The sequence below is a fragment of the Serpula lacrymans genome, assembly GCF_000218685.1.
Source record: "Serpula lacrymans var. lacrymans S7.9 unplaced genomic scaffold SERLAscaffold_8, whole genome shotgun sequence".
NCBI classification, from domain to species: Eukaryota; Fungi; Basidiomycota; class Agaricomycetes; order Boletales; family Serpulaceae; genus Serpula; species Serpula lacrymans.
In genome coordinates, this window is record NW_006763297.1 from 509,371 (window position 1) to 532,891 (window position 23,521).

At 46.4% G+C, this 23,521-nt stretch overlaps 12 protein-coding genes across 12 annotated transcripts; 2 read left to right on the forward strand and 10 right to left on the reverse strand.

Moving 5' to 3' along the window:
• Positions 1-6,206: 6,206 nt before the first annotated feature.
• Positions 6,207-6,726, reverse strand: SERLADRAFT_391587 (uncharacterized protein; the record flags this gene model as incomplete). Its single annotated transcript, XM_007319221.1, has 2 exons — positions 6,207-6,594; positions 6,670-6,726. One exon carries the CDS (start codon positions 6,438-6,440, stop codon positions 6,285-6,287), a length of 156 nt encoding a protein of 51 aa, XP_007319283.1.
• Positions 6,727-7,089: 363 nt separating this feature from the next.
• On the reverse strand, positions 7,090-7,725 carry SERLADRAFT_349538 (uncharacterized protein; the record flags this gene model as incomplete). The annotated part of the gene is made up of 4 exons (XM_007319222.1): positions 7,090-7,271; positions 7,323-7,379; positions 7,440-7,559; positions 7,614-7,725. Coding segments are annotated over 4 exons (471 nt in total), but the record flags the coding sequence as incomplete, so codon positions are not given.
• A 294-nt stretch (positions 7,726-8,019) lies between these two features.
• On the reverse strand, positions 8,020-8,970 carry SERLADRAFT_391588 (uncharacterized protein; the record flags this gene model as incomplete). Its single annotated transcript, XM_007319223.1, has 5 exons — positions 8,020-8,287; positions 8,341-8,363; positions 8,419-8,613; positions 8,669-8,741; positions 8,799-8,970. The coding sequence occupies 4 exons, from the start codon at positions 8,949-8,951 to the stop codon at positions 8,350-8,352; spliced, it is 435 nt and encodes a 144-aa protein (XP_007319285.1).
• A 462-nt stretch (positions 8,971-9,432) lies between these two features.
• On the reverse strand, positions 9,433-9,990 carry SERLADRAFT_438841 (uncharacterized protein; the record flags this gene model as incomplete). Its single annotated transcript, XM_007319224.1, has 2 exons — positions 9,433-9,736; positions 9,815-9,990. 2 exons carry the CDS (start codon positions 9,988-9,990, stop codon positions 9,433-9,435), a joined length of 480 nt encoding a protein of 159 aa, XP_007319286.1.
• A 150-nt stretch (positions 9,991-10,140) lies between these two features.
• Positions 10,141-11,740, reverse strand: SERLADRAFT_469534 (uncharacterized protein; the record flags this gene model as incomplete). Its single annotated transcript, XM_007319225.1, has 9 exons — positions 10,141-10,214; positions 10,283-10,420; positions 10,472-10,538; positions 10,593-10,689; positions 10,741-10,883; positions 10,947-11,034; positions 11,084-11,201; positions 11,258-11,422; positions 11,476-11,740. The coding sequence occupies 4 exons, from the start codon at positions 11,282-11,284 to the stop codon at positions 10,796-10,798; spliced, it is 321 nt and encodes a 106-aa protein (XP_007319287.1).
• Positions 11,741-12,064: 324 nt separating this feature from the next.
• SERLADRAFT_391600 (uncharacterized protein) lies at positions 12,065-12,379 on the reverse strand (the record flags this gene model as incomplete). The annotated part of the gene is made up of 1 exon (XM_007319226.1): positions 12,065-12,379. A coding segment is annotated over one exon (315 nt), but the record flags the coding sequence as incomplete, so codon positions are not given.
• Positions 12,380-12,462: 83 nt separating this feature from the next.
• SERLADRAFT_469544 (uncharacterized protein) lies at positions 12,463-12,986 on the forward strand (the record flags this gene model as incomplete). Its single annotated transcript, XM_007319227.1, has 2 exons — positions 12,463-12,844; positions 12,880-12,986. A coding segment is annotated over one exon (196 nt), but the record flags the coding sequence as incomplete, so codon positions are not given.
• A 37-nt stretch (positions 12,987-13,023) lies between these two features.
• SERLADRAFT_349863 (uncharacterized protein) lies at positions 13,024-14,341 on the reverse strand (the record flags this gene model as incomplete). Its single annotated transcript, XM_007319228.1, has 6 exons — positions 13,024-13,496; positions 13,547-13,684; positions 13,738-13,804; positions 13,859-13,974; positions 14,029-14,151; positions 14,215-14,341. The coding sequence occupies 6 exons, from the start codon at positions 14,339-14,341 to the stop codon at positions 13,024-13,026; spliced, it is 1,044 nt and encodes a 347-aa protein (XP_007319290.1).
• A 498-nt stretch (positions 14,342-14,839) lies between these two features.
• Positions 14,840-15,505, reverse strand: SERLADRAFT_469546 (uncharacterized protein; the record flags this gene model as incomplete). The annotated part of the gene is made up of 5 exons (XM_007319229.1): positions 14,840-14,889; positions 14,949-15,026; positions 15,092-15,236; positions 15,284-15,425; positions 15,484-15,505. 3 exons carry the CDS (start codon positions 15,503-15,505, stop codon positions 15,101-15,103), a joined length of 300 nt encoding a protein of 99 aa, XP_007319291.1.
• A 520-nt stretch (positions 15,506-16,025) lies between these two features.
• Positions 16,026-19,805, reverse strand: SERLADRAFT_449900 (uncharacterized protein; the record flags this gene model as incomplete). The annotated part of the gene is made up of 5 exons (XM_007319230.1): positions 16,026-17,055; positions 17,171-17,374; positions 17,427-17,543; positions 17,730-18,857; positions 18,932-19,805. 5 exons carry the CDS (start codon positions 19,724-19,726, stop codon positions 16,324-16,326), a joined length of 2,976 nt encoding a protein of 991 aa, XP_007319292.1.
• An 82-nt stretch (positions 19,806-19,887) lies between these two features.
• On the reverse strand, positions 19,888-21,186 carry SERLADRAFT_391616 (uncharacterized protein; the record flags this gene model as incomplete). Its single annotated transcript, XM_007319231.1, has 9 exons — positions 19,888-20,094; positions 20,152-20,207; positions 20,264-20,303; positions 20,351-20,505; positions 20,570-20,609; positions 20,695-20,800; positions 20,889-20,901; positions 20,968-20,995; positions 21,062-21,186. The coding sequence occupies 9 exons, from the start codon at positions 21,104-21,106 to the stop codon at positions 20,086-20,088; spliced, it is 492 nt and encodes a 163-aa protein (XP_007319293.1).
• Positions 21,187-21,339: 153 nt separating this feature from the next.
• On the forward strand, positions 21,340-23,202 carry SERLADRAFT_469556 (uncharacterized protein; the record flags this gene model as incomplete). Its single annotated transcript, XM_007319232.1, has 5 exons — positions 21,340-21,804; positions 21,858-22,133; positions 22,190-22,542; positions 22,597-22,656; positions 22,724-23,202. 5 exons carry the CDS (start codon positions 21,425-21,427, stop codon positions 22,840-22,842), a joined length of 1,188 nt encoding a protein of 395 aa, XP_007319294.1.
• Between the last annotated feature and the right edge of the window lie 319 nt (positions 23,203-23,521).

The window sequence follows — 23,521 nt, forward strand, 5'->3', positions numbered from 1 at the left end:
GCTGTAATGAACCTCCCAGAACCTCTTGAAGTTGGACCAGGTCTTGCTGAGCGGCCTAAACGAGGAGAACCGAAGCCAGCAGGCTTCTATAAGGCCTTGCATGAGGGCCGCTTCACAGCCGCATCTGCATTCAACGAGTCAGCTGACTTGAGCGGCGAAAACGGCGAAAACGACGAAAACGACGAAAGCGCTTACCTAGGCGCTTGGAGCGCAGCCAAGACTGCAAACAATCGAACCGCTAGCGACAATCCAACCATAACTGAGGCACTAAACGGACCTAACAAGAAAAACTGGTTAGATGCCATAGATGAAGAATTGAAGCAAATAGAGAACTTGCGCACCTGGGACCTGGTCAAACCCCCGCCGCATGCCAATATAATACGCTGCCACTATGTCCCTCGAATCAAACGAGGACCAAACAACGAAATCCTAAAATTCAAGATTTGTTTAGTAGCGAATGGCAGCACCCAGATATATGGAATAGACTACAATGAGACTTATTCAGCCATGTCTCGTATGACAACCAACCGCCTGGTTCTCGCACATGCAGCAGCAAATGACTGGGAAACTCACCAGTTAGATATAAAGAGCGCATACCTAAATGCAACTCTTGACGAAGACATATACATGCATCCTCCACCAAACTACTTGAAACCCGAACAACAAGGGCTTGTATGCAAGCTAAACAAGGGTCTCTATGGTCTCAAACAGTCGGGAAAACAATGGTATACGAAGCTTACTGAGACTTTTACCACTCTCGGATTCTCAAAATCTCAACATGACCATGCTCTCTTCATCAAGTATTGTGGCACCGACAGCCTAGTAGTTGCAGTGTCAGTTGACGACATGCTCATTGCAGGTAAAACTACAAAGGCTATCAGTGAATTCAAGGAAGGAATAAAGAGAGAATATGAGATCACCGACCTTGGCCAAGTCAACTGGCTACTTGGTATCCATATACAACGAGACCGCAAAACTCGCACTGTATCTCTAGGTCAACAGGCATACATAGAAACAATACTAAAAAGGTTCAACCTTGAAGACTGCAAACCTGTATCAACTCCGGTCGAGCCAGGTCTACTTTTTGACGACTCACAATCACCATCAGCCAAAGCCAAAGTCATCGAGATGCAAAACATACCTTATAGAGAAACAATAGGATCTCTCATGTACCTTGCTACTGGCACTCGACCGGATATCGCATTTGCAATATCTTCACTCTCTCGTTTCCTACAAAATCCTGGTCGAACACACTGGGAGGCAGCAAAACGAGTCCTACGATACCTGAAAGCCACCAAAGAGTTCCGATTGGTCATAGGCCAAACCGACGAAGGCTTGGTTGGATTTTCGGACGCAGACTTTGCCTCACATTCCCACAGACGTTCTATATCAGGATATGTTTTTAGGATCAATGGTGGAGCCGTCTCCTGGAATAGTAAGACACAGCCAATTGTAACACTATCGACCACAGAGGCCGAATATGTGGCTATCACACACGCAGCCAAAGAAGCCATCTGGCTCAAAAACATTTGGGCCGAAATCACAAACAAACCACTCACTAGACCAATTCCGCTTTATGGCGACAATCGTAGTGCAATTGAGCTCACCAAAAATAATATCTATCATTCTCGCACCAAACATATCGATATTCGCTATCATTTCATAAGACAATCTGTCGAACAAAATTTGATTCAAATCCTATTTTGTCCCACAAATGAAATGCCTGCAGACGCACTCACAAAGCCACTGGCTCGACCCAAATTACAACACTTCAATAAATTAATGGGAGTTGATTTGGTTTGAGGGGGTGTGTTGGCATATCCTGTTTATGATACACTCACATCCTATCATTTTATCCTTTTATTTCTTCATTTCCATACACCATTCTTTCATCTCTACTTGACCGCTTTTCCACTACATTACATAAGCTCAAAACTTTCCCACACTTATTCCAAAAACTCGTAGCACTCTGCCTTACACAAACCTCAGTCTCTTGATTATAAGACTGAGGTATGTCTGGTTATTTTACAGTTTACTTTATATCATCATACTCACTTTACACTATTAGAAATACTCTCTTTTAGGTATATTATCCTTCAATATGAGTCTCTTGATTATAAGACTGAGAAATACTCTCTTTTAGTCTTCTCATAGCCTAACAGAAGGATGGCAGGTTGTCTAACGCACTCCTTATCCTTCCGCAATCTCTCTTCTCTCCTCCTCCGTCGTTCTTTTGTATCTCGGAATTGGTAGCAATCTGTCGCTCTCACAATCCCCTGTATTCTGCTGCCTCCTCCTCCGCTCTTTCTGCTGCTTGGTGGGCCCTCATCCGTCCCTCTCTTTCTCTTTCGGTTGCTTCCATCACCCTCTTGGCGACTTCTGCTTTGATTATTCTCTGCATCCATTCTTGGATCTCTGGGGTTAGACCGGCCGGTATCTGTGGTAGTTGGGTCTGGCTTGGTCCAGCTGCTGGCAATGCCTCTGCAAGGTCCAGCATGCTGTCTGTCATTGTGCTTATTGATAGTTCTCTTTGCCAAAATCGCATGAAATCGACGGAAATTGAGTTCAACAGGTTCGGGTGATTCTTGTTTGATCTGAGGGGTGGGTGAACGTAATGAAACTGATTTGATTGATTCTATTTCTGGTGCGTCAAATTTGCAACACCACAGAAATGTATGTGTATAGCCTTGTTCTGTGGCTATCCAATGTTCTAGGTCGTCTCTACGCATACACAGGAGTTCACCAATGACAAATTGGATTGATACACCTCTGTGAAGATCGTAGATGCTGTCTTTCTCTTTGATAATCTGGTCCTCTTCTGCCCAGAACTATCGTGTATGTAGGGCGATATAAAATGTGTTTACAAAAGGTAGGTAAAATGTATAGTAATAAGTTTGGGGTCCGAACAGTTGTCCCAAAATAACCCGCTTATTAAGCTGTCAGTTCTTCTCCCGACTGGCTGACGCAAGTGTGCGGCCTGGTCAGAGGTATGAGAATTTGAATTGTATGTAGAGTTTTATCTAAGCTTTGCTCGGTTCCACACCGGGTAAAGCTGTAACTACTGGGATGGGAGTGAGGGGAATTTCCTCGAGAGAATCTAAGACTCTGGGGAAGAAGGATGTAATGGTTGATGGACATGGGGGAATGGGAAGTGAAGTGGTTGGAGTTGTGTTGATGGATGTTACGGTTATATAGACAAGGTAGATGATGACGAATAGGATTGGGAGGGCAAAGGTTAGGATGATTGTTATGATGGTAGCTGCTGTTAATATCATAGACAGTGCTCAACTTTTCAGCTGTTGATTGTGTGATAACCAGACCCTATACCGAGCTAACGGAGGTCTAGTCATCTAATTGCAAGCAGGGTCTAACAATGATGTATAAAGATGTAATCAACAGCTGGGGGATATGTACAAGAGGTAGCTGTATATATACTAGAGAACATGTGTTATAAATGAGGCGCTGACTGAGCGACATGCGTAAGGCATGAGGTGCTTGGTAATTGTCTTTGTAAGTGACTACATCATAGGTCACATGTTTGGTCACGTGACTATGATAAGATAAGATTCGGAGAAATTATAGATATGGTATCTGACAAATTATGACATTTGTTTATAGTATGAGAAAACATGCATTGGCCAGGGCTTGAACCTGGGACTCCAGCTTTCATGGTCTGGTGCTTTACCAACTAAGCTACCAAGGTGTACTTGGAAAGCATACTGATTGGTTGCATGCCCAGAAGGTCCAGAATCACTGTACACGGGTGCGGATCCCATTGTGTTGTGATAACTGTGTAAAGCGTTGGAACACCTATAAGCAAAAAAAGGTCATATGCAATGGCTCTCCAATGCTGCTCATCGACGATGAGAAGTTGGTCAGTGGGGGACAGCACTGTAAAACATACCCTGATTTTACTGGGCTGGTTCGTGGTTATGTTTCTTGTGACAAGATGCAAGTGACGAGCAATACATAAACCAGCTGACTGCACACCAATTGCCCTACTTATCATCAAATAAGATGCTGTCAAGGAAATTTTAAAAAAAGACAACTATTTAAGCCAAGGTGCACATACATATTGAAATTGTTCGGATTTGATCTAGCAAGACAATAAGCTCAGACTTCGAGAGAAGATCTGATATATTCAGAATAATGTACCTAGCAAGACAATAAGCTGAAAATGAGGTATAAGCTAAGTACTCATAAGTTTAACATAAAAATATCTCACCTCAGACTTCGAGAGAAGATCTGAGGTGTCTGCCTGACGACGACAGCATATATAAATGAAGACAGAACCAAAAAAAATGATGCGGTATATTGGGTGCACGGGCCACCCCAACTACTGGACTTTCCCAGTTTGGCGCCTGCGCCACTCCTTATACATGCAGCACGCCGTACGACGCTTGTGCGTTTCGTATACTTCCAACACATATATCACACCATACAGGTGCCCAATCGGTGACATTATGATCCCATACAATCGAGTTTACGAATCCGTTCATGCAAAGCAAACCTATCCATATAATGAGAGCGCATGTACCAATATTTCTAGCTTTTTCAAAACGTCAGCACCAGTGACTTCGATCCAAATGGATAATACATCACCTTTTATATGGAGCGGCAAAAGGACACTGACTAGAACAAAGCCGATGAATGCAAACCCAGAAAAAACATGATTGGTGGACACCATGCTCTTTGAGATGGTAAGCTACAAGTTGATAACTGAAGTGAGGATGGACTGTGTGGAACTCTTGCTGTGATGCTTCCTTCTTGTATCAACATCACCTAGCTGAGGAACGCAAGCTATACGAAAGGACAGCTACAATCAAGATCCATGGGAGAATCAGATGTATCTTTGCACTAGATATTTTCAGCGCACAACTGAACATAATCCCCGGTTTAGACCTATGTTGCGTACCCTAAGACCATATTTCAGTGTATCATCGCAGCGGGGCGTTACAGACACCGCCAATGTAAGATCATTGCTAAACATTGAGGATGCTCACGAAGCGTAGCGCAAGACAGACCTAGGCGTAAGTTGGCGTATTACACGGGTATGTTTATTATCGTAAAAGCTATGCACTATATGTAGATATCAATAGCTGAGAACACCGTATAATATGGTTCAAACCTACTTGAGCGGGCTAGATACAGAGAACTTCTTCGGGATCAACTTCCATATCAATATTGGGATCCCGTGCTTCAAAACTCACCATTCTCTCCCTCGAATCGGATGGTAGCTAAGTCAGTATCTTCCTTTCCAGGTACCAAGCGAGATAATGTCCATTTGACGTATCTGGATCTGGGGATGGAGGAGAGAGAGAGAATGGGTAAGAGGCTTAACCGACGACTCCTGCTGGGTGGACGAATGCTGCTTGTCAAGTGACTCAAGAGTATAGCATGTGGCTCTGTAGATAGTCGTCAAAAGTGCCATCCAATTCCAGTGTGAAATAAATGACGTACCCTTGATATCGTATAGAGGGTGTTTGCGAGGAGCCCATCGAAGTTGTATCGATAGCTTTAGGTATGGCAAGCGCTACTGATTCTACTGATTCAGTCAAGAATGCCGATTTAAAATAATGCCGTACATCACCAAACCTAATGATTCAAAGGGCAAAAAGTCTTGAAGCTGTCTCTACAACCTTCGTTCCATAACCTCCTCGACAGTCTTGAGTAAATCGCCAACGCCAGTGCCAAATCGTTCCACAATGTCCTTTCTCTCCTGCTCTATCTCCTGTTCTGTCATACTTGCCATCCCATTCTCTTCGCTGATCTGCCGCCGCATGGCATCCTCTCCAGCGTCTGGATCTGTGACTGACCAGCTTCATTATATCCTCTATCCTTGCACTATGCACCTCCTTGCCGATTTGTAGCGCTCTTTCTTGCGGGAGCATGTGTGCCTTTTGAACAATCTGGCTACCCTCGAGCCTTCGAATTTTGGAGTCGTAGCCGAGGGCGTTAGAAGCATCTTGCAGCGCCTATTGAATGACGGCCATAAGCTGGCATAAAAAAGATGGTAAAGGTCAACTAAGTACGTGTATGCAAAAGTTTCAACAGACTGGCTCAAAATGGGTCTCATGATTCTATTGCACCAATTTGGTCAACTGGTGGTTGGGCAGTATGTTGTTACAGCTGTACACGGCACATTTTACTCTGTAGTAAGTAAACATTCATTTTACAAGGTGATAAAACCCAAACACGGGCTTAGCTCCTGTATCAAGGAATGCGACAACTTGGACTGCATTTCCAGACAGTCCGCGCTATGTTGAGGAACATGTGAAGATGTGTCAAACCAGGTTTGTATCAGGTGGATGGCGATGTAAGACGGATACAATGTCCAATACGGGTTCAGGATGCTCGAGCACCGACATCTCGAAGTGCACATTCTGTGTATCGCCGTCGCTGCACGGGTAGCGTGTAGTTTCAGCACGCACTAGGTCCATATTAGACCCCATTGTCGGATCGCACAGTTCAGGTGAGCATGAGTTACACGTACTTTGCAAGCTGCCGACAGTTGATGCTGTATGTGGGCATCGATGATGGTTTGATAGTTTGGGAGTGTGTACGGATATGCGACGACCAGGTAAACGTTCTTGTCTGAATGAGACATGTTTGAGAGAGGAAATATGCCATGATCAGTGGAGTTGGCGGGTAAAGAAACATGGTACACACCTCATTCTTCGACCTTTGAGGATCGCGAAGGTACTAAAGCAGCTAATAAGGAAGCCCGCCACAGCACGGTAGCTCTTCTTTGCTTCTGTCGTGAACCCAAAAAAACCAAAGACAATGATGGCGTACATCACAAAACACCATCGCGTGAACTGTAAATTAGCCATTTCCACAGGCACCGCTTTCCACTCAGTAGCTGGAATCTTGAAAATATAAGAAAAATCGGCATGCACATAATCCTACCCAGGCCAAGGAACAACTGGAATTTCAATTGCAGTATAATTTCCCACAGACTGTGCGGGAGTGTGCAGGTGACTATCACAAGGGCCAGTGCCAATAGTCGGCAAAATGGTTCATCACGTTGAACGAGTTTTTTTAATCCTGCTCCCCGTTGTATCAACGTGCGAATAGTAACACCTGGAGTTATATCATTTTGAGTGGGTACAGGGGGGCCACTAAATGCTTACCTAAGTAGACAAGAAGGATAAGAGACACTATCAACGGCCATATCAAAAGTAACGGTAAAATGGGCTGCGTGTTGTATATCGCATAATAGCACCCTATCTCCTCGAACATCACAAAGCGGTTACTTTGAAAAATATAAGCTGAGATAAAATCAGCATAAGCTTGCGGATAACACACTGCAAAAGACCTACATACGACTATGTACAGTGTTGGAACTCCTATGACCAAAAAAAGGTCACATGCAATGGCTCTCCAAGGCTGCTCATCGACGATAAGTCGTCGATCAGTGGTAGACAGCACTGTAAAACGTACCCTGATTTGACTGGGCCGGTTTGTGGTTATGTTTCTTGTGACAAAATACAAATAATGAGCAATGCATAAGCACGCTGACTGCACACCAATTCCCCCGCCTAGCATCAAACGAGATGCTATCAAAAGAAATTTTAGAAAAAACACAAGTACTAAAACCAAGGTGCACATACATATATCACACCACACAGGTGCCCAATTAGTGACATTGTGATCCCAAACAATTGAGTTTATGAATCCATTCAAGCAAAGCAAGCCTATCCATATAATGAGGGCAGATGTACCGATATTTTTTGCTTTATCAAGGTGTCAGCGCTGTCAGCACCATTGACTTCGGCGGAGAAATTTCCAAGTGGATGACAAATCACCTTTTATATGGAGAGGCAGGAGGACACTGAGTAGAACGAAGCCGATGAATGCAAACCCAGAAAAAACATGATTGGTGGACACCATGCTCTTTGAGATGGTAAGTTATGAGTTGATCACTGAAGTGAGGATGGACTGTGTGGAACTCTTGCTGTGATGCTTCCTTCTTATATCAACATCACCTAGCTGAGGAACGCAAGCTATACGAAAGGACAGCTACAATCAAGATCCAGGGGAGAATCAGATGGATCTTTGGAGTAGAGATATTTTCAGCGCACAACTGAACATAATCCCCGGTTTAGATCTATGTTGCGTACCCTAAGACCATATTTCAGTGTATCATCGCAGCGGGGCGTTACAGACACCGCCAATGTAAGATCATTGCTAAACATTGAGGATGCTCACGAAGCGTAGCGCAAGACAGACCTAGGCGTAAGTTGGCGTATTACACGGGTATGTTTATTATCGTAAAAGCTGAAAACTATATGTAGATATCAATAGCTGAGAACACCGTATAATATGGTTCAAACCTACTTGAGCGGGCTAGATACAGAGAACTTCTTCGGGATCAACTTCTATATCAATATTGGGATCCCGTGCTTCAAAACTCACCATTCTCTCCCTCGAATCGGATGGTAGCTAAGTCAGTATCTTCCTTTCCAGGTACCAAGCGAGATAATGTCCATTTGACGTATCTGGATCTGGGGATGGAGGAGAGAGAGAGAATGGGTAAGAGGCTTAACCGACGACTCCTGCTGGGTGGACGAATGCTGCTTGTCAAGTGACTCAAGAGTATAGCATGTGGCTCTGTAGATAGTCGTCAAAAGTGCCATCCAATTCCAGTGTGAAATAAATGACGTACCCTTAATATCGTATAGAGGGTGTTTGCGAGGAGCCCATCGAAGTTGTATCGATAAATTTAGGTATGGCAAGCGCTACTGATTCTACTGATTCAGTCAAGAATGCTGCTTTAAAATAATGCCGTGCATCACCAAACTTAATGATTCAAAGGGCGAAAAGCCTTGAAGCTGCCCCTGCAACCTTCGTTCCATAGCCTCCTCGACAGTCTTGAGTAAATCACCAACGCCAGTGCCAAATCGTTCCACAATGTCTTTTCTCTCCGTCTCTATCTCCTCTTCTGTCATACTTGTCATCCCGCGCCCATTCTCTTCGTTGATTTGCCGCCGCATGGCATCCTCTATCCTTGCCGATTTGTAGCGCTCTTTCTTGCGGGAGCATGTGTGCCTTTCGAACGATGTGGCTGCCCTCGAGCCTTCGAATTTTGGAGTCGTAGCCGAGGGCGTTAGAAGCATCTTGCAGAGCCTATCGAATGACGGTTATACACTGGCATGAAAAAGCGATGGGTAAGGGTCAACTCAGTACTACATGCAAAAGTTTCACTGGCTCAAAATGGGTCACATGATTCTATTGCGCCAATTTGGTCGACTGGTTGGGCGGTACGTTGTTATAGCTGTAGACGGCACATTTTACTCCGCAGTAAATAAGCAGTAATTTTACAAGGTGATAAAACCCAAACACGAGCTTAGGTCTATTATCAAGAAAGGCGATCACTTGAACTGCATTTCCAGGCAGTCCACGCCATGTTGAGGAATATGCGAAGACGTGTCAAACCGGGTTTGTATCGGATGGGTGGCGACGTAAAACGGATACAATGTCCATTACGGGTTCAGGATGCTCGAGTACCGACATCTCGAAGTGCGCATACTGTGCACCTCCGTCGTCCTCCGGAGAGTCTGTAGTATCGGTACGTAGGCCCAGATTAGATCCCATTTGCGGATCGGACAGTTCAGGTGAGCATGAGTGGCGTGATGTACTTTGCAGACTGTCGAAAGTTGATACTGTATGTGGATGACGCTTTGATATTTTGGGAGTGTGTACGGATATGCGACGATCAAGAAAACGTTGTTGCCTGGATAGGACATGTTTGAGAGTGAAAATATGCCATGATCAGTGGAGTTGGTGGGCAAACTAGAAACATGGTACATACCTCATTCTTCGACCTTTGAAGACCGCGAAGATACTAAAGCAGCTAGTAAGAAAGCCTGCCACAGCACGGTAGCTCTTCTTTGCTTCTGTCGTGAAACCAAAAAAAGAAAAAACGATAATGGCGTACATCACAAAACTCCATCGCGCGGACTGTACAGCAACGACTTGCGCAGGCATTGTTTGCCACTCAGTAGCTGGAATCTTTGGAACAAAAGAAAAATCTGCATGCAGGTAATCCCACCCAGGCCAAGGAACAACTGGAGCTGCAGTTGCATCCACTATAATTACTACCAGACTGTACGGGAATGTGCATGTGACTATCACAACGGCTAGTGCCAATAGTCGGAAAAATGAACGTTGATAAAGAGCTTCAGTTTGTTCCATACAATCATGTTGAGACACTAAAATGTGAATTATAGGAGGAACCTACATGATTTCAGCGGGTGCAAGGCAACCAATGAATACTTACCTAAGTAGACAAGAAGGATAAGAGACACTATGAACGGCCATATCACAATTAACGGGAAAAAGGGCTGCGTGTCGTATATTGCATAATAACAGCCTATCTCTTCGAGAATTATGTAGCGCGAATTTTGAATAATTTAATCTGAGATAAAATAAGCATAAGCTGGCGGACAACACATAATAAGAGACCTACATGAGACCATGTACAGCGTTGGGACTCCTATAACTAGAAACAGGTCACATGCAATGGCTCTCCAATGCTGCTCGTAGACGATAAGAAGTTGATCAGTGGGGGACAGCACTGTAAAACATACCCTGATTTGACTGGGCCGGTTCGTGGTTATGTTTCTTGTGACAAAATACAAATAACGAGCAATGCATAAACCCGTTGAATGCGCACCAATTCCCCACCTATCATCAAATGAGATGCTGTCAAAGAAATTTTAGAAAAAACGCAAGTACTTAAGCCAAGATGTTCGTACATATGTCACACCACACAGGTGCCCAATCGGTGACATTATGATCCCAAATGATTGAGTTTACGAATCCATTCAAGCAAAGCAAGCCTATCCATATGACGAGAGCGCATGTACCGATATTTCTTGCTTTTTCAAGACATCAGCACCATTGACTTTGATAGAAAAGCATTCAAGTGCATGACAAATTACCTTTTATATGGAGCGGCAGAAGGACACTGAGTAGAACGAAGCCGATGAATGCAAACCCGGTAAAAACATGATTGGTGGACACCATGCTCTTTGAGATGGTAAGCTATGAGTTGATCACTGAAGTGAGGATGGACTACCGTGGAACTCTTGCTGCGATGCTTCCTTCTTTATATCATCTCGCTGAGGAGGAAGGCAAGCTCTACGAAAAGGACCGCTACAATCAAGATGTATTGGAGAATCAGACGGATCTTTGCACTAGAGATGCTTTCAGCGCACAACTGAGCATGAGCCTCGGTTTAGATGTGGCGCACCCTAAGACCATACATCCAGTGTACCATCGCATAGGGGTGTTACAGACACCGTCAACGTCAGATCGTTGGTAAACATTGAGGTTACCACTTGATGTCCACTCAGCACAAGATAGGCCTGGGAGTAAGTTGGAGTATTAGTATGATTATCATCGTAAAAGTTATGCACTATATGTAGATATCAGTAGCTAAGAACTCCAGGTTGTATGGTTCAAACCTACTTGAGAGGCTAGATACAGAGAACTTCTTCGGGACTGACTTCCATATTGATATCAGGATTCCGTGCTTCAAAGCTCGCTGTTCTCTCCCTCGAATCGGATAGTAGCTAAGTTGATTCGGATATCACACGTGATGTTTCTTCCGAAGTACCAAGGGGGACGATGTCTCCATTTGACGCACCTGGATAGCTACCTGGATCTGGGAGAGCGAATGGGTAAGCCGGGAGCCGATTCATTGACGTGTGCTGCGTGTGATCAAGTTTCGATCAAGTATAGATGTGGCTCTGCAAGTTAATTGCCAAACCCTGTGTCCAATTCGGGAATGAGATAGGCGATGTACTCTCGAAAGTACCGATAACTTCAAGACTTTTCGCCCGTTGAATATTAGGTTTGGTGGTAGACGGAATCAATCACTGTTCTTGAGTTTTTGAGTGAACCAGTAGTGCTTTTGCTTCCAACTTTATTGATGCAACTTCGGTGCGTTTTTCGGGGGGGGGGGGGGGGCGGGTCTGTGACCTTCGTCCTCTAACCTTAGTGAATCACAAACGCGAGCGCCAAATCGTTCCACAAGAACCACAACGTCATTCACCTCCTACGCAATCTCCACTTCTGTCATACTTTCCATCCTGCGCTCATCCTCTTCGCTTTTCTGACGCCGCATAGCCTCCTCTCCAGTCTCCACCGTCTGGATTTGCGACTGACTAGCTTCGCTCTTGGCTGTACGCGAGGGCAGTACAGTAGGTATATCCTGGATCCATGTCCCTCCTTGCTGATTTTTGCGCTCGTCCTTGCATGAGCATATGTACTTTTCGAACGACGTTGTACCTACGGAAAAGAAGTTGCCGTCGAGCCTTCGTGTTTTGCAGTCGTAGCCAAGGGCGTTAAGAGCATCTTCTGCTCGGTCATACGCTGGAGTAAGAAAGCATCAGGTCATTTGAGGGTAAGGGTCAACCATGTACGTGCATGCAGAAACTTCAAAAGACTGATTCGAAATGGGTCATATGCTTGTATTGTACAGTGTGATCAACTGCTGGTTGCAATTGGGCGGTATGTTGTTACAGGTTTTGGGTACTACATAGCATACGGTACACGGCACATTTACTCTGTGGTAAGTAAACAGCAATATCGAAATGTGATAAAACTAGATCATGAGCTTAGCTCCGGTATCGAGAAGGCGGCAACTTGAGCTGCAATTCCAGACAATCTACACAATGTTAAGGAACATGTAAAGATGCGTTAAACCGGGTTTGGATCGGGTGGATGGCAACGTAAGACAGATACGATGCCCAATACAGGCGCAGGATGTTCGAATATCGACATCTCGAAGTGCATATGCTGTGCATCGCCGTCGTTGCCTGGGTAGTCTCGGTACGTACTACGCCCGAATTAGACTCCATGGTCGGACAGTTCAAGTGAGCTTGAGTTACGCGATGTACGTTGCAGACTCTCGACAGCTGATGCTGTATGTGGAAATAGAAGATAGCCTGGTGCTTGGCGAGCATACGCGAGTATAGGGCGACTAGATGAGGCGTGATCAAGAGAGGAAATATGTCACGACCAGTGGAATTGGCAGGAAAACGAGAAACGTGATACGCACTCCTTACTTCGACCTATGTAGATCGCCAAAGTACCGAAGGAGCTAGTAAGGAAGCCCAATACAGCACGGTAGCTCTTCTTTGCTTCTGTTGTGAAACCAAAAAAAGAAAAGGCCATGATGGCGTACATCACATGAACCCATCGCTCGAACTGTAAAGCAGCCACCTGCACAGGTATTGTCGCTTGCCACTCAACAGCTGGAACTTTGACAACATGTGGGATATCGCCATGTAGATTATCCCACCCAGACCAGGGAGAAACTGGATTTCCAGTTCCAGTTGCATCCGCTACAATTACCCATAGACTGTACGGAAATGTGCAAGTGACTATCACAACGGCCAGTGTCAACAGTTGGAAAAAGTGTTCATCATGTTGGATGAGTTTTGTGAATCCGGCTCTCCGCTGTATCAATGTGCGGATAGTAACGCCTGGAGTTATATTATTTTGAGTGGGTACAAGAGAGCTACTGGATACTTACCTAAGTAGACAACAACATTAAGGGACACTAAGAACGGCCATATCAACCGCAACGGGTAACTGGGCTGCGTGTTGTCTAACGCAAAATAGCAGCCTATCTCCTCGTAAATGACAAAGCGCAAAACTTGAACAATATAGGCTAAGATCAAATAAGCATAAGCATGTACAGGTAACACATTGTGGGAGACCTACATATGACCATGAACAATGTTGGAACTCCTATAACCAAAAGAAAGTCACATACAATGGCTCTCCAAGGCTGCTCGTAGACGATAAGAAATTGATCAGTGGGCGATAGCACTGCAAAACGTACCCTGACTTGACTAAGCTGGCTAGTGTTTATGTTTCTTGTTACTAGGTACAAATGACGAGCAATGCACAAGCACGCTAACTGCACACCAATTCTCCCGCCAATCACCAAACGAGAAGCTGTGAAAGAAATATAAGAAAAAAACACAAGTACTTAAGCCAAGATGCACGGACATATATCACACCACACAGGTGCCCAATCGGTGACATTATGGTTCCATACGATTGAGTTTACGAATCCATTCAAGCAAAGCAAGCCTATCCATATAACGAGTGCGCATGTACCGATATTTCTTGCTATATCAAGACGTCAGCACCATTCACTTTGATGGAGAAGCATTCAAGTGCATGACAAATTACCTTTTATATGGAGCGGCAGAAGGACACTGAGTAGAACGAAGCCGATGAGTGCAAAAGCAGAAAAAACGTGATTAGTGGACACCACGCTCTTTGAGATGGTAAACGATGAATCGATTACTGAGGCCATCATGGACCGCGAGGAGCTCCTGCTGCGATGCTTTCTTCTTTATATCATCATGCTGAGGAAGGTAAGCGCTACCAAAGAAAAGCTGCAATCAAAATCTATCGAAGAATTACACGGATCTTTCCATTAGCGATGACGTCAGTGCACAACTGAGCATGAACACCGCTTCAGATCTACATGGCGTGCGTGCTGTAAGGCCAAATTTCAGTGTGCGATCGCAGAGGATGGATTGGTCTTCAGACACATAATGTCAATGCAAATTTTTAGGTAGGCATTGAGGTTCTCATCTCACCACTTTACAGGATGTTCTTGACGCAAGTGCACATTGATCTCCAAATTTAGAGCAGGGGATGTGGGTCCTGAAGAAACTTGTGAGCATGTGATCCCAGGGGGTCCGAATCGCCTACATCATATAACAATTAGAACATGTCAATGCAATGCAATACCAGCAGTTAGGAGCTGCTACTTCCCGATGTGTTGTTCGCGAAGCTTAACGCAATAGGCCTGGGAATAAGTTGGAGTATTGCACGGGAATGAATGTCATCGTAAAAGCTATGCACTATACTCAGGTATCAGAACTGCTTAGAACACCGGATTAGTTCAAACCTACTTGAGCGGCTAGATAGAAAGAGCTATGTTCCACATCAGGTCCTTTCAGCAATAAACAGGGAGACGTAATAAGAATTGCCTAGAGGATAGCACCACCAGCATGTATGAAAAGAGAACCGGCAGAGCTTAACAAGGTCAACTAACACGAAAGGTTCAAATAGTTTTCACGACTTCTGTTGTGAGTCGAGTGGCATTTTGAGTAGCACTGGATTGATCAGTTGCATAGTACAGGCGGTGCCTCGAGCAAAAATTGACATAATTCACAGCGACCTTAATTATAAGATCCTTCCTGTTCCAAATAAGATGGTACGATGTTTGCCAACTGACTGTACTTACAAGTCAAGGTCTAAGATTCCTTTCGAGTTTGCCAGTGAGGCAGGATGTTGCTCCTCGAGTAGATTAGAACTAAAATTAGAACCTGTCATTATGAATTCGAAAAATGCAATGCAATCGGCTGGTAATTTATAGATAGGGACAGCTGTTCAACAAATGTGAATAGGACCAATAAATGAACACGGAAATAGAAACACAGATACGCACGAATCGTGGTACAGGCATAATCAGGTCTAACATCAAGACATGTGTCACAGAAACTCGTTTAAGGCCCCTTGCAACATGTATGGTTGAGTGTGAGAATTAGGGAGAAGATAGAAAGGCCACGGTAATCCATCAACTTTAGTATCGTCGAGAGAATAAACGCGTTTGCTAGTGTAGTTGTCGCGGCCAGCAAAACGTTCACGACTACAAAGATGTAACGTGTGGGGAGTAAGCAATTGAGCTCACTTTGCCTTCGAATCTTGGAGCAGTTGCCTCATACACATAACTTCAACGTCCGGACCTAACCAATACAGGACTTTCGAGTTGGAGGGGTAGGAGTCCGAGTCATCAGCGAAACAAGGAGCGTGGCGTGACCATTTGATAGAACTGGCGTGAATCATTGGTGAAAGTTTTGAACCCTTGGGAAATTCATGTCATATTTTTTGTTGAGACCAGAGTTCGAGTGTGGGAGGACGACAAGTGAACAGATATAATCAACATCGTTGGTGGCAGTGTTGTGACCTGCCCAATGAGATAATAAAAAATGAATTTTTGGATATCACGCTTGTTATCACGATATGATTAGATGTACAGGTATATGAACGTGAAAGTGCTAATGACAAAATGACAAATGAAAAAATGAGAGCTGCAGGAATAGATGCAGTGCGAGAGGCACAAGAAAAATAAATGCGTTCCAAACTTCCAATGCATGTCGAGAACAAAGCTTCTGATCATGATATCCACATCCACATCCACATCCACCATGCACTCGCACTCGCACGCGAAAACCAAACACCGCCTTTCTTTCTTTTCCTTTCTTCTTCATCATCAACGTTTCATCAACCTCCAACACCACCCAGATCCATATCCGATCCTTCCATATCCGTATCAACCCACCCATCATCACCCATACCCTCCTCCACACCCGCACGCGCACCAGTCTCTACAACCCTTCGTCTCGTCAGGTCAACAGGCGACAGAGGCCTCCTCAGGTCCTCTGTTACGATACGCGGAGGCTTTGCCTTGCCCCTCACCATCTTCCCAGTATCCAGTCCCAATTCGACTTTTTTCACTTGATGATGATGGTGGTGAGGGTGTGGTTGGTTCTCCGTACCGCCAGCGCCCAGAAAGACACCACCCATCCCCCCATCCTCACGTACATTCTCCCCAACATACCTCCCAACACCCTCAGCATTCTTCCCCTTATCCCTATCCATCTTTACCTCATGCAAATGCGCCGTCCTCGCCCACCGCTTCGCTGAGCGCGGTGCCACATGCCCAAGCCCACCAGACCCACCAGGTCCCCCAACAATCCCGAGCGACGACGCGCCGTGCGAGTTTGTGCGCGTAATGCGTGGACGAATGTGCGTGTGTGTGCCCCCTCCACCTCCGGTGGGTGTCCATGGACGATGGTGGTGTAGCCTTGTTGGGGTGTGGAGAGAGGATGGCGTCCTGGAACGTTTCCTGCCTTTGGGCGTAGATCCCTTATCGACGAGTACGTCTCCCAACTTCGCCGTCGACATCGACGCTGTCGCCTCTTCACGCTTCACCCTTCCAGGCTCTGGACCTCGCTGGGTAGGAAAATCCAATCGGATGTCTTGTGATAGTGGTTAGCATGAACATATCACTATCACTTGTAGAGTATTTGTAAACATGATCCTCACCTTTTCCCCTCCCACCCGGCACGGGCGTTGGACTCCGACTTTTGAATCCACCCAAATTCAACGCAAACTTCCCCCTTCCCCACTCCCTCACCGACCTGTTCAAGAGCGCAGGCCCATGGTCTAAGATGAAAGGCTCGCCGCGAGAGCCCCGGGTAAGACCCATGAAGATGAGGACGGCGAGAAGGAGGCAGAGTTGGGCGATGCCGAGGCGTTTTTCGAGTATGACCTAAGGATATATGTGAGGTTGAAGATATCATTTACGTATATGGGGAACGTACCTCGTCTGCGAGGTAGTTGACGCGGGACATGAGCTCCCCATGTTCAATCTCCAGTCTCCGCCTTTGCCTCTCCCATTCATGAACGGTGCGCTGATACATCTGAGCTTGCATTTTTCCCTACGAAAGAAAGCAGGAAAGCGCGTCAGTCTTAAGATGATCACGAATTTATTGGCCGCGCAAAAATGAATAAAAATAGCATAAAAATAAAAAGTGATAAAAACGACGCGACTGTAAATGCGGACGCGAATGCAAAGGGGTCGCAATCCTCCCAAAAAGATATGAATACGAATACAACTAACTCACCAACCCCTCCAACCGCCCCACATCTTCCCCAAGTCTTCGCAACATCTCCCTCACCCCCGTAGTCTGCTCTTCGACATACAACGCGTAAAGAGTATGATTAGCTTCCAGAGCTGTGAGGCGGTTCATGATCGTCCTATAGATCGATTCTCCGCCGCCTGTCGTCATCGGCGGGGGTGAGATGGGGGGGAGAACATGTGAGGACGGAGGGGGAGGGACGGAGGAAGAGATAGAGGTGTGGGGAGAGGAAGAGGTATTATCGTGGATCGCACCGCTCCCGGACGAAACGACTCTAACACCCGATGACGACCCTCCTCCGTCAAGCGACTGAGTCGCCAGCGGCGGCGATATCTCCACGGATGTTATTGAAGAGGAAGACACAGAGGAGAGTATGACGGATGCGTGCGTTAGAGTGTTCGCGATCGAATCTGGCGAAGGGAGTGAAGATGATGATGATGGGCGGTGCTCTGCCGTCTCGTGGCCATGGCTTGCATGGACTTGTTGGATATCGGCATTTAACGAGGCGAGGACGGACGTCTCGGGGAGAGGAGGGACGTCCGCTGAATCTGTCGCGACGGGAGAGGCGGTCGAGGGTTTTCCGTGACCCACGATGTTCGTCGTCGAACTGTTAATCTTCCGCGCGACGGAAGAGGTGGAAGAGTGTGAGTGCGAGTGCGAGTGTTGCTTTCCCCCGTCGTATGCGATGCCGTCGTCAGAAGCGTGTGGGGCCGAAGGAGGTTCTGGCTTGACAGAATCACCCTGCGCGACCTCTCGCGATTCAAGAGTATCCATGAAGTTGTCTAGTTCTTCCCGCTCAACTTGCGTAGAGGGAGAGGGGTGGACTATGGTATGGATAGGCACACTAGTAACGGGCTCTGGGGTATCCATCGTAGGTTTTTCTGTCGGTACCGGCGCTTCGACTACTTCGACGGGCGTAGAGGCCAGAATAGATTCCTCAAGCTTGGCTCTGCTCTCCGCTTCCCACCTGTCCCATTTCCACTCCTCGAGGTGAGTGAGACCATACACCCGAAGGAGAGAAACAGGGCAGTAGTACTCGTTACTATAATGCGAGTGGAAATCAATGCGAATGTACCGATAGAAATCACGTAGAGAAGTGGGTGGATGGAAGGACTGTGAACGTAGATGTCTCAGTAAATCTATGATCTTTTTGTCTCATAAAAGATGTATCGTAATATAAAACGAACCTGAACGCCCCGGACGTTCTTCGCCTTATACGTCCCCGCCAATGTCCACCCATCGTCATTTGTGGTATACGTCTTTGCGACGCTAACACTAAAATCCTTGAACACCCCACTGAAAAACTCAAAATTCGCAAGCTGCACCGTATCAATCCGTATATCCTCACACAACTCTACCACCACAAACTGCTTCTCCTTCTTCCTCGCAGATGCCGCACACGGACTCAGCATATACCTGTCCTTCTTCGACGACAGGATCGAGGACGGAGACTTTGCGCTGCGGTGCGCGGTGTGCACGCGTGCTGAGCAGTCGAGGTTGGCATAGTTGAATCTGTCGGTGAGGGGCACGCGGAAGTGAGGTGGTAGGAGGTCGTCGGGGTGATATGATGCCTGACCATGCTCTGGCACCGTTGCACCCGACGAGGACGGTGAGGACGACGACGCTAAGACAGCGGCACCGTCGTCCGACGGCGCCTTCTCTCCTCGTCGTTGCGCGTCTGCACGAGCAGCACTGTGCGCAGACGAGTGCGCCGCCGACCGGTTCGCAGTGTCTGCCCGTGCCTGCGCCTGCTGCATCTGAAACTGCTTAGTCTTCCATTCCTCGAACGAGAGCAGAACGTCGTCCTCGACTGGCTCCAATGTCTGCAGAGGCTTCAGACAGCACACTGGAGGCTCTGGTTGGCGGGGGGCAAGGATTGCAATGGCGTGGAATGGGTCATTGGGTGTCGTCGGTGCAGAGAATGCTGGCAGGGCTAGTAATAAAGCGATAAGTGTGCTTGGAAGGAGAGTAAAGGAGACCATCGTGCTTTTGGTCGTAAAACGTAGCTTTAGCTGTCAGATAGCATAAAGCAAGAAATGAAAAGACATAGGCTATCAGGCTGCACCGTCCAGGCACAAAGATATCAGCTCGCCGTAAACAGTAGCCTTGCAGAGCATTACTAAACTTAGTATTTCTCAAGCACTTCAAACACCACTGTGACGTGGAATATGGCGATTGGTATATTATTCACATCTTCTTACAATTATGCAGAAATATACGGGAACAGAACCTTGCACGGATGAAAGAAAATGGTAATACCCTAGCATTATCAGGTAGGTGACAGAGTTGCTAGATCATGTGAAGTACTCCTCAGTTCATCATCCTACCACTGGGTAACACTTCAGAAGCACTGCGAAACGAAGGTCGTTAAAAACAAAATGGGACGTCGGGACAAAATTTTACGTACGATGGCATTCGAAATTTCACCGGCCTTCGTGTGCATGATAAGGGCGACAATCAAACCTAGCAAAAAGTACAAGCTCAGAATCATCCGCATGGCGCATAGAGTAGGCGCATACCGTAGAGACCAAGCACTTCGGCGAAAATGAGGATCAAAATCTATAAAGCGTTAGATGATGTACGGGTCACATTCTGTGTGGACGCACCATTCCAACGAAAAGTCGTGGCTGTTGCGCAGTTCCTCTCACACCAGCATCACCCACAATACCAATAGCAAAACCGGCAGCGAGACCTGCGAGACCGACGGAGAGACCAGCACCGAGATCAATGAAACCTTTGGCGAGGGGCATTGTGGATTCAACTGTAATAGTCAAATATTGAGTCTCAATAAGAGTAACAGGAACGAGCGCTTGCGGAATACTTACGCGAACTCGAAATGAGGACAGAGACGACGAGACCGTAGATCTACAAGAAGACACATAAGCACAAAACGCCAACGAAATAAAACGGAGAGCGAGAGAAAGTCTGCGCTCTCAACTGAAAAACTCACAGCTATGATACCAGCCATGATAACAGGTACAACACACCTCATCATCAAGTCAGGTCGTAGGACACCCATCGCTGAGATACCAACACCTGATTTAGCGGTACCATAACTTTACAGTTACAACAACGTCGTCAAAAAGGCGTATCGACGGTCGTAAAGTGAGTAAATGGCGAGCATATTATAGTATTTAAACACACCTCGCTCCTATGGCTGTAGAAAGACGAAGATATTTAGTGGTTCAACCTAAGTGGTGCTCAAAACTGAATCTGAACTCACAAGTAAAGACAATGGCACAGGTGCAACCCTGCGGAGCAACGCGTTTCTCTCAGTTTGCAAAATAAAGCCGTCTGAAGAAACAAAAAAAACACACCATGGCACCAAAGAAGGGCGCGTATACAGGACAGAAATCAGACATTATTATTTCCTGGTTGTAATGGGGGTAAAGCAAAGGGAATGACTGAGGAGTAAAGAAAATCGACTGCGACGCTTGTCGGTGTTGTGCAAGCTCGAACTCGGGTCCCATCTGCACGGAATAATCCGGGCGGAGATGCAACGAGTGGCTGAGAGTCCCACGTGATGCTTCCCCATTTGGACCCGGTGCACGTGGCCCACACCGTGTCCAAATTGCTCGTGGTTCCCATCGACGGCGAGCTCAGCCCAAGTCAAGCCCTTTTCTCTTCTTCACATTCCTTACGCCCGTGCTAGGGTCATTATTCAGGTAAATAGGTCTTAAATGGATTCTGATAGGAAATCAGCCGTGTCGTCGTTCTATGGAGGGAGAAGAAGCTCTGTCGATGCCCTCAACAACGACTACAGCTCTCCTCTGCCCCACTATGCGCCCCAGCCCGCCCAAAGCCGTCCCAGAGTGGACTCGTCTTCGTCTTTCTACGCAGACCGTCAGTCTAGATTCAACAATGACACCATCAATGGCAACTCTGCAGGATACAACCACATGTCCTTTCTCGATGCTGGCAGAATAGAGCCGGTCAAGGGTGGGCGTGATGAGGAAGAAGAGGCGAGGAGAAATGACGAGGCGTGGGACGTCTACGCTGATTTCAACAATGCTGGGCCTAGATACAGCACAGCGTTTGGACTGGGTCATACAGATGCGGGGTGAGGGCTTTGCACGACACCGCTAGATACTTTGCTTAACGAGGTTAATACAGGTACCAACAATTACCCCCTCCCCCTTCCATCCCTCAAGCCAAAACAGACGATGCATCGAGCACGCGCACTCCCGTAGAACTCGTGACCGTCCCAGCCCTGGGGCCGGAATGGAACCTCTCCGAAATGAAGGACATGACACAGGCTGGAAAGCGGGAGAAAAAATATGATAAACGCAGGGCCTTCTGGAAAGCATGGAACCGTGGTGATACCGGTCTCTGTGGAAAGTGGTTCACGAAGAAATTTCTTGTTTTCTTCGTCTTTGCTTGGGTAGTCATGTCAGTATCTTCATCTTATCATATCCACCGCACCCTGATCTCACCGCTTCTCACAGCATTGTCATACTTCTAGCCATCACTATCCCACGTGTACCTGGATTTTCATTCAACAGTACCACACCTCTGGATAGTGCCACTGGCTCCTTCAACGCCTCCATCCCATCCCAATTTTCCCGCTCGCCAGCCAATTTCTCTTTCCCCGCTCTTGCCGACCTCGAAGTAGACACAACAAGCAACATCCTTCCTCTTACCTTCAACAGCATCTCCGCCGAAATCTACGATACCACCTCGAACCTGCAAGTGGCGTCCGGAAACTTCGGACACACCACTCTTTCTGCGAAAACGTTTTCAAAGATCCAGATCCCGCTCAACTTTTCGTACGTCGCTACAAACACTTCTGATCCCACATGTAAGTGTGCTTCTAGTCTGTAGCCGAGAAATATTAATCTATCGAGCGGCTCAGGGAACAACTGGTACAACGCATGTAAAAATCCCGGGTTGTATCCCAGCGGCACTCGTCCAGGTGCGCTCTCACTTCTTCCCCTATTTCCCCCATTATGAGCCGCTAACGTGTCATATACCATCACTAGGTATCAGCTTCATCCTCGTACTAAAGATGTACATCGCTGGCCTTCCCTCAGCGCACGGAGCGTCCACTCAAGTAACAGACGCATCATGCCCAATCCAGCTCTCCATGAATAGCGCTTAAGATTTCGTCCGTACTCAAGTTTGACACAATCCATCTACTGTCTGTCCGTTTCGGATCTACTACATACAGTCGGACTTTCTATTTCCATTTTCCGCGGCGTTGTCATGCATATGTCGTCTGGCTTTTTTCCAAGCTTTTTTCTTCTTGTTTCGATCGTGGACGTTCTAGTTCTAATTTTACTTGTCGTAAAGTTACTCGCGTTTTGTGCATGCCGCTCGCTTCACCCGTATTTTCTGCACACTCGCACTCGGGTGATACCGACTTTTTATGAGACTATCTTACATTTATTTTGCTTATACTCTGGGTGTACACATACAAACGTTCAATTGAACATTTCATGGCACAAGTTCATGTCCCCGGACAACTCGAATATGATACGAAAAACATAATGGAGAACAAGTGGTAGGCTTTTTATTCGGTACAAGTACAAGTACTAGCTATTAGTGCTACTATTGTACATTGTACACGCATTACATATATCGCCTCGCCACTCTTATTACACATTAGTACAGGGTAAAGCTACGGGTTCATGAGGGTGATAGTGCAAGAAGATGAGGGAATACATGAGTACTACAATACTTGATGCGATGCGAGATGAAAAAGAGATCCAAGAAATGATGATGGTGATGGTGATAGTGAATGAATGGGTGATGCATACACTCGCACGTAAGTATGCGCA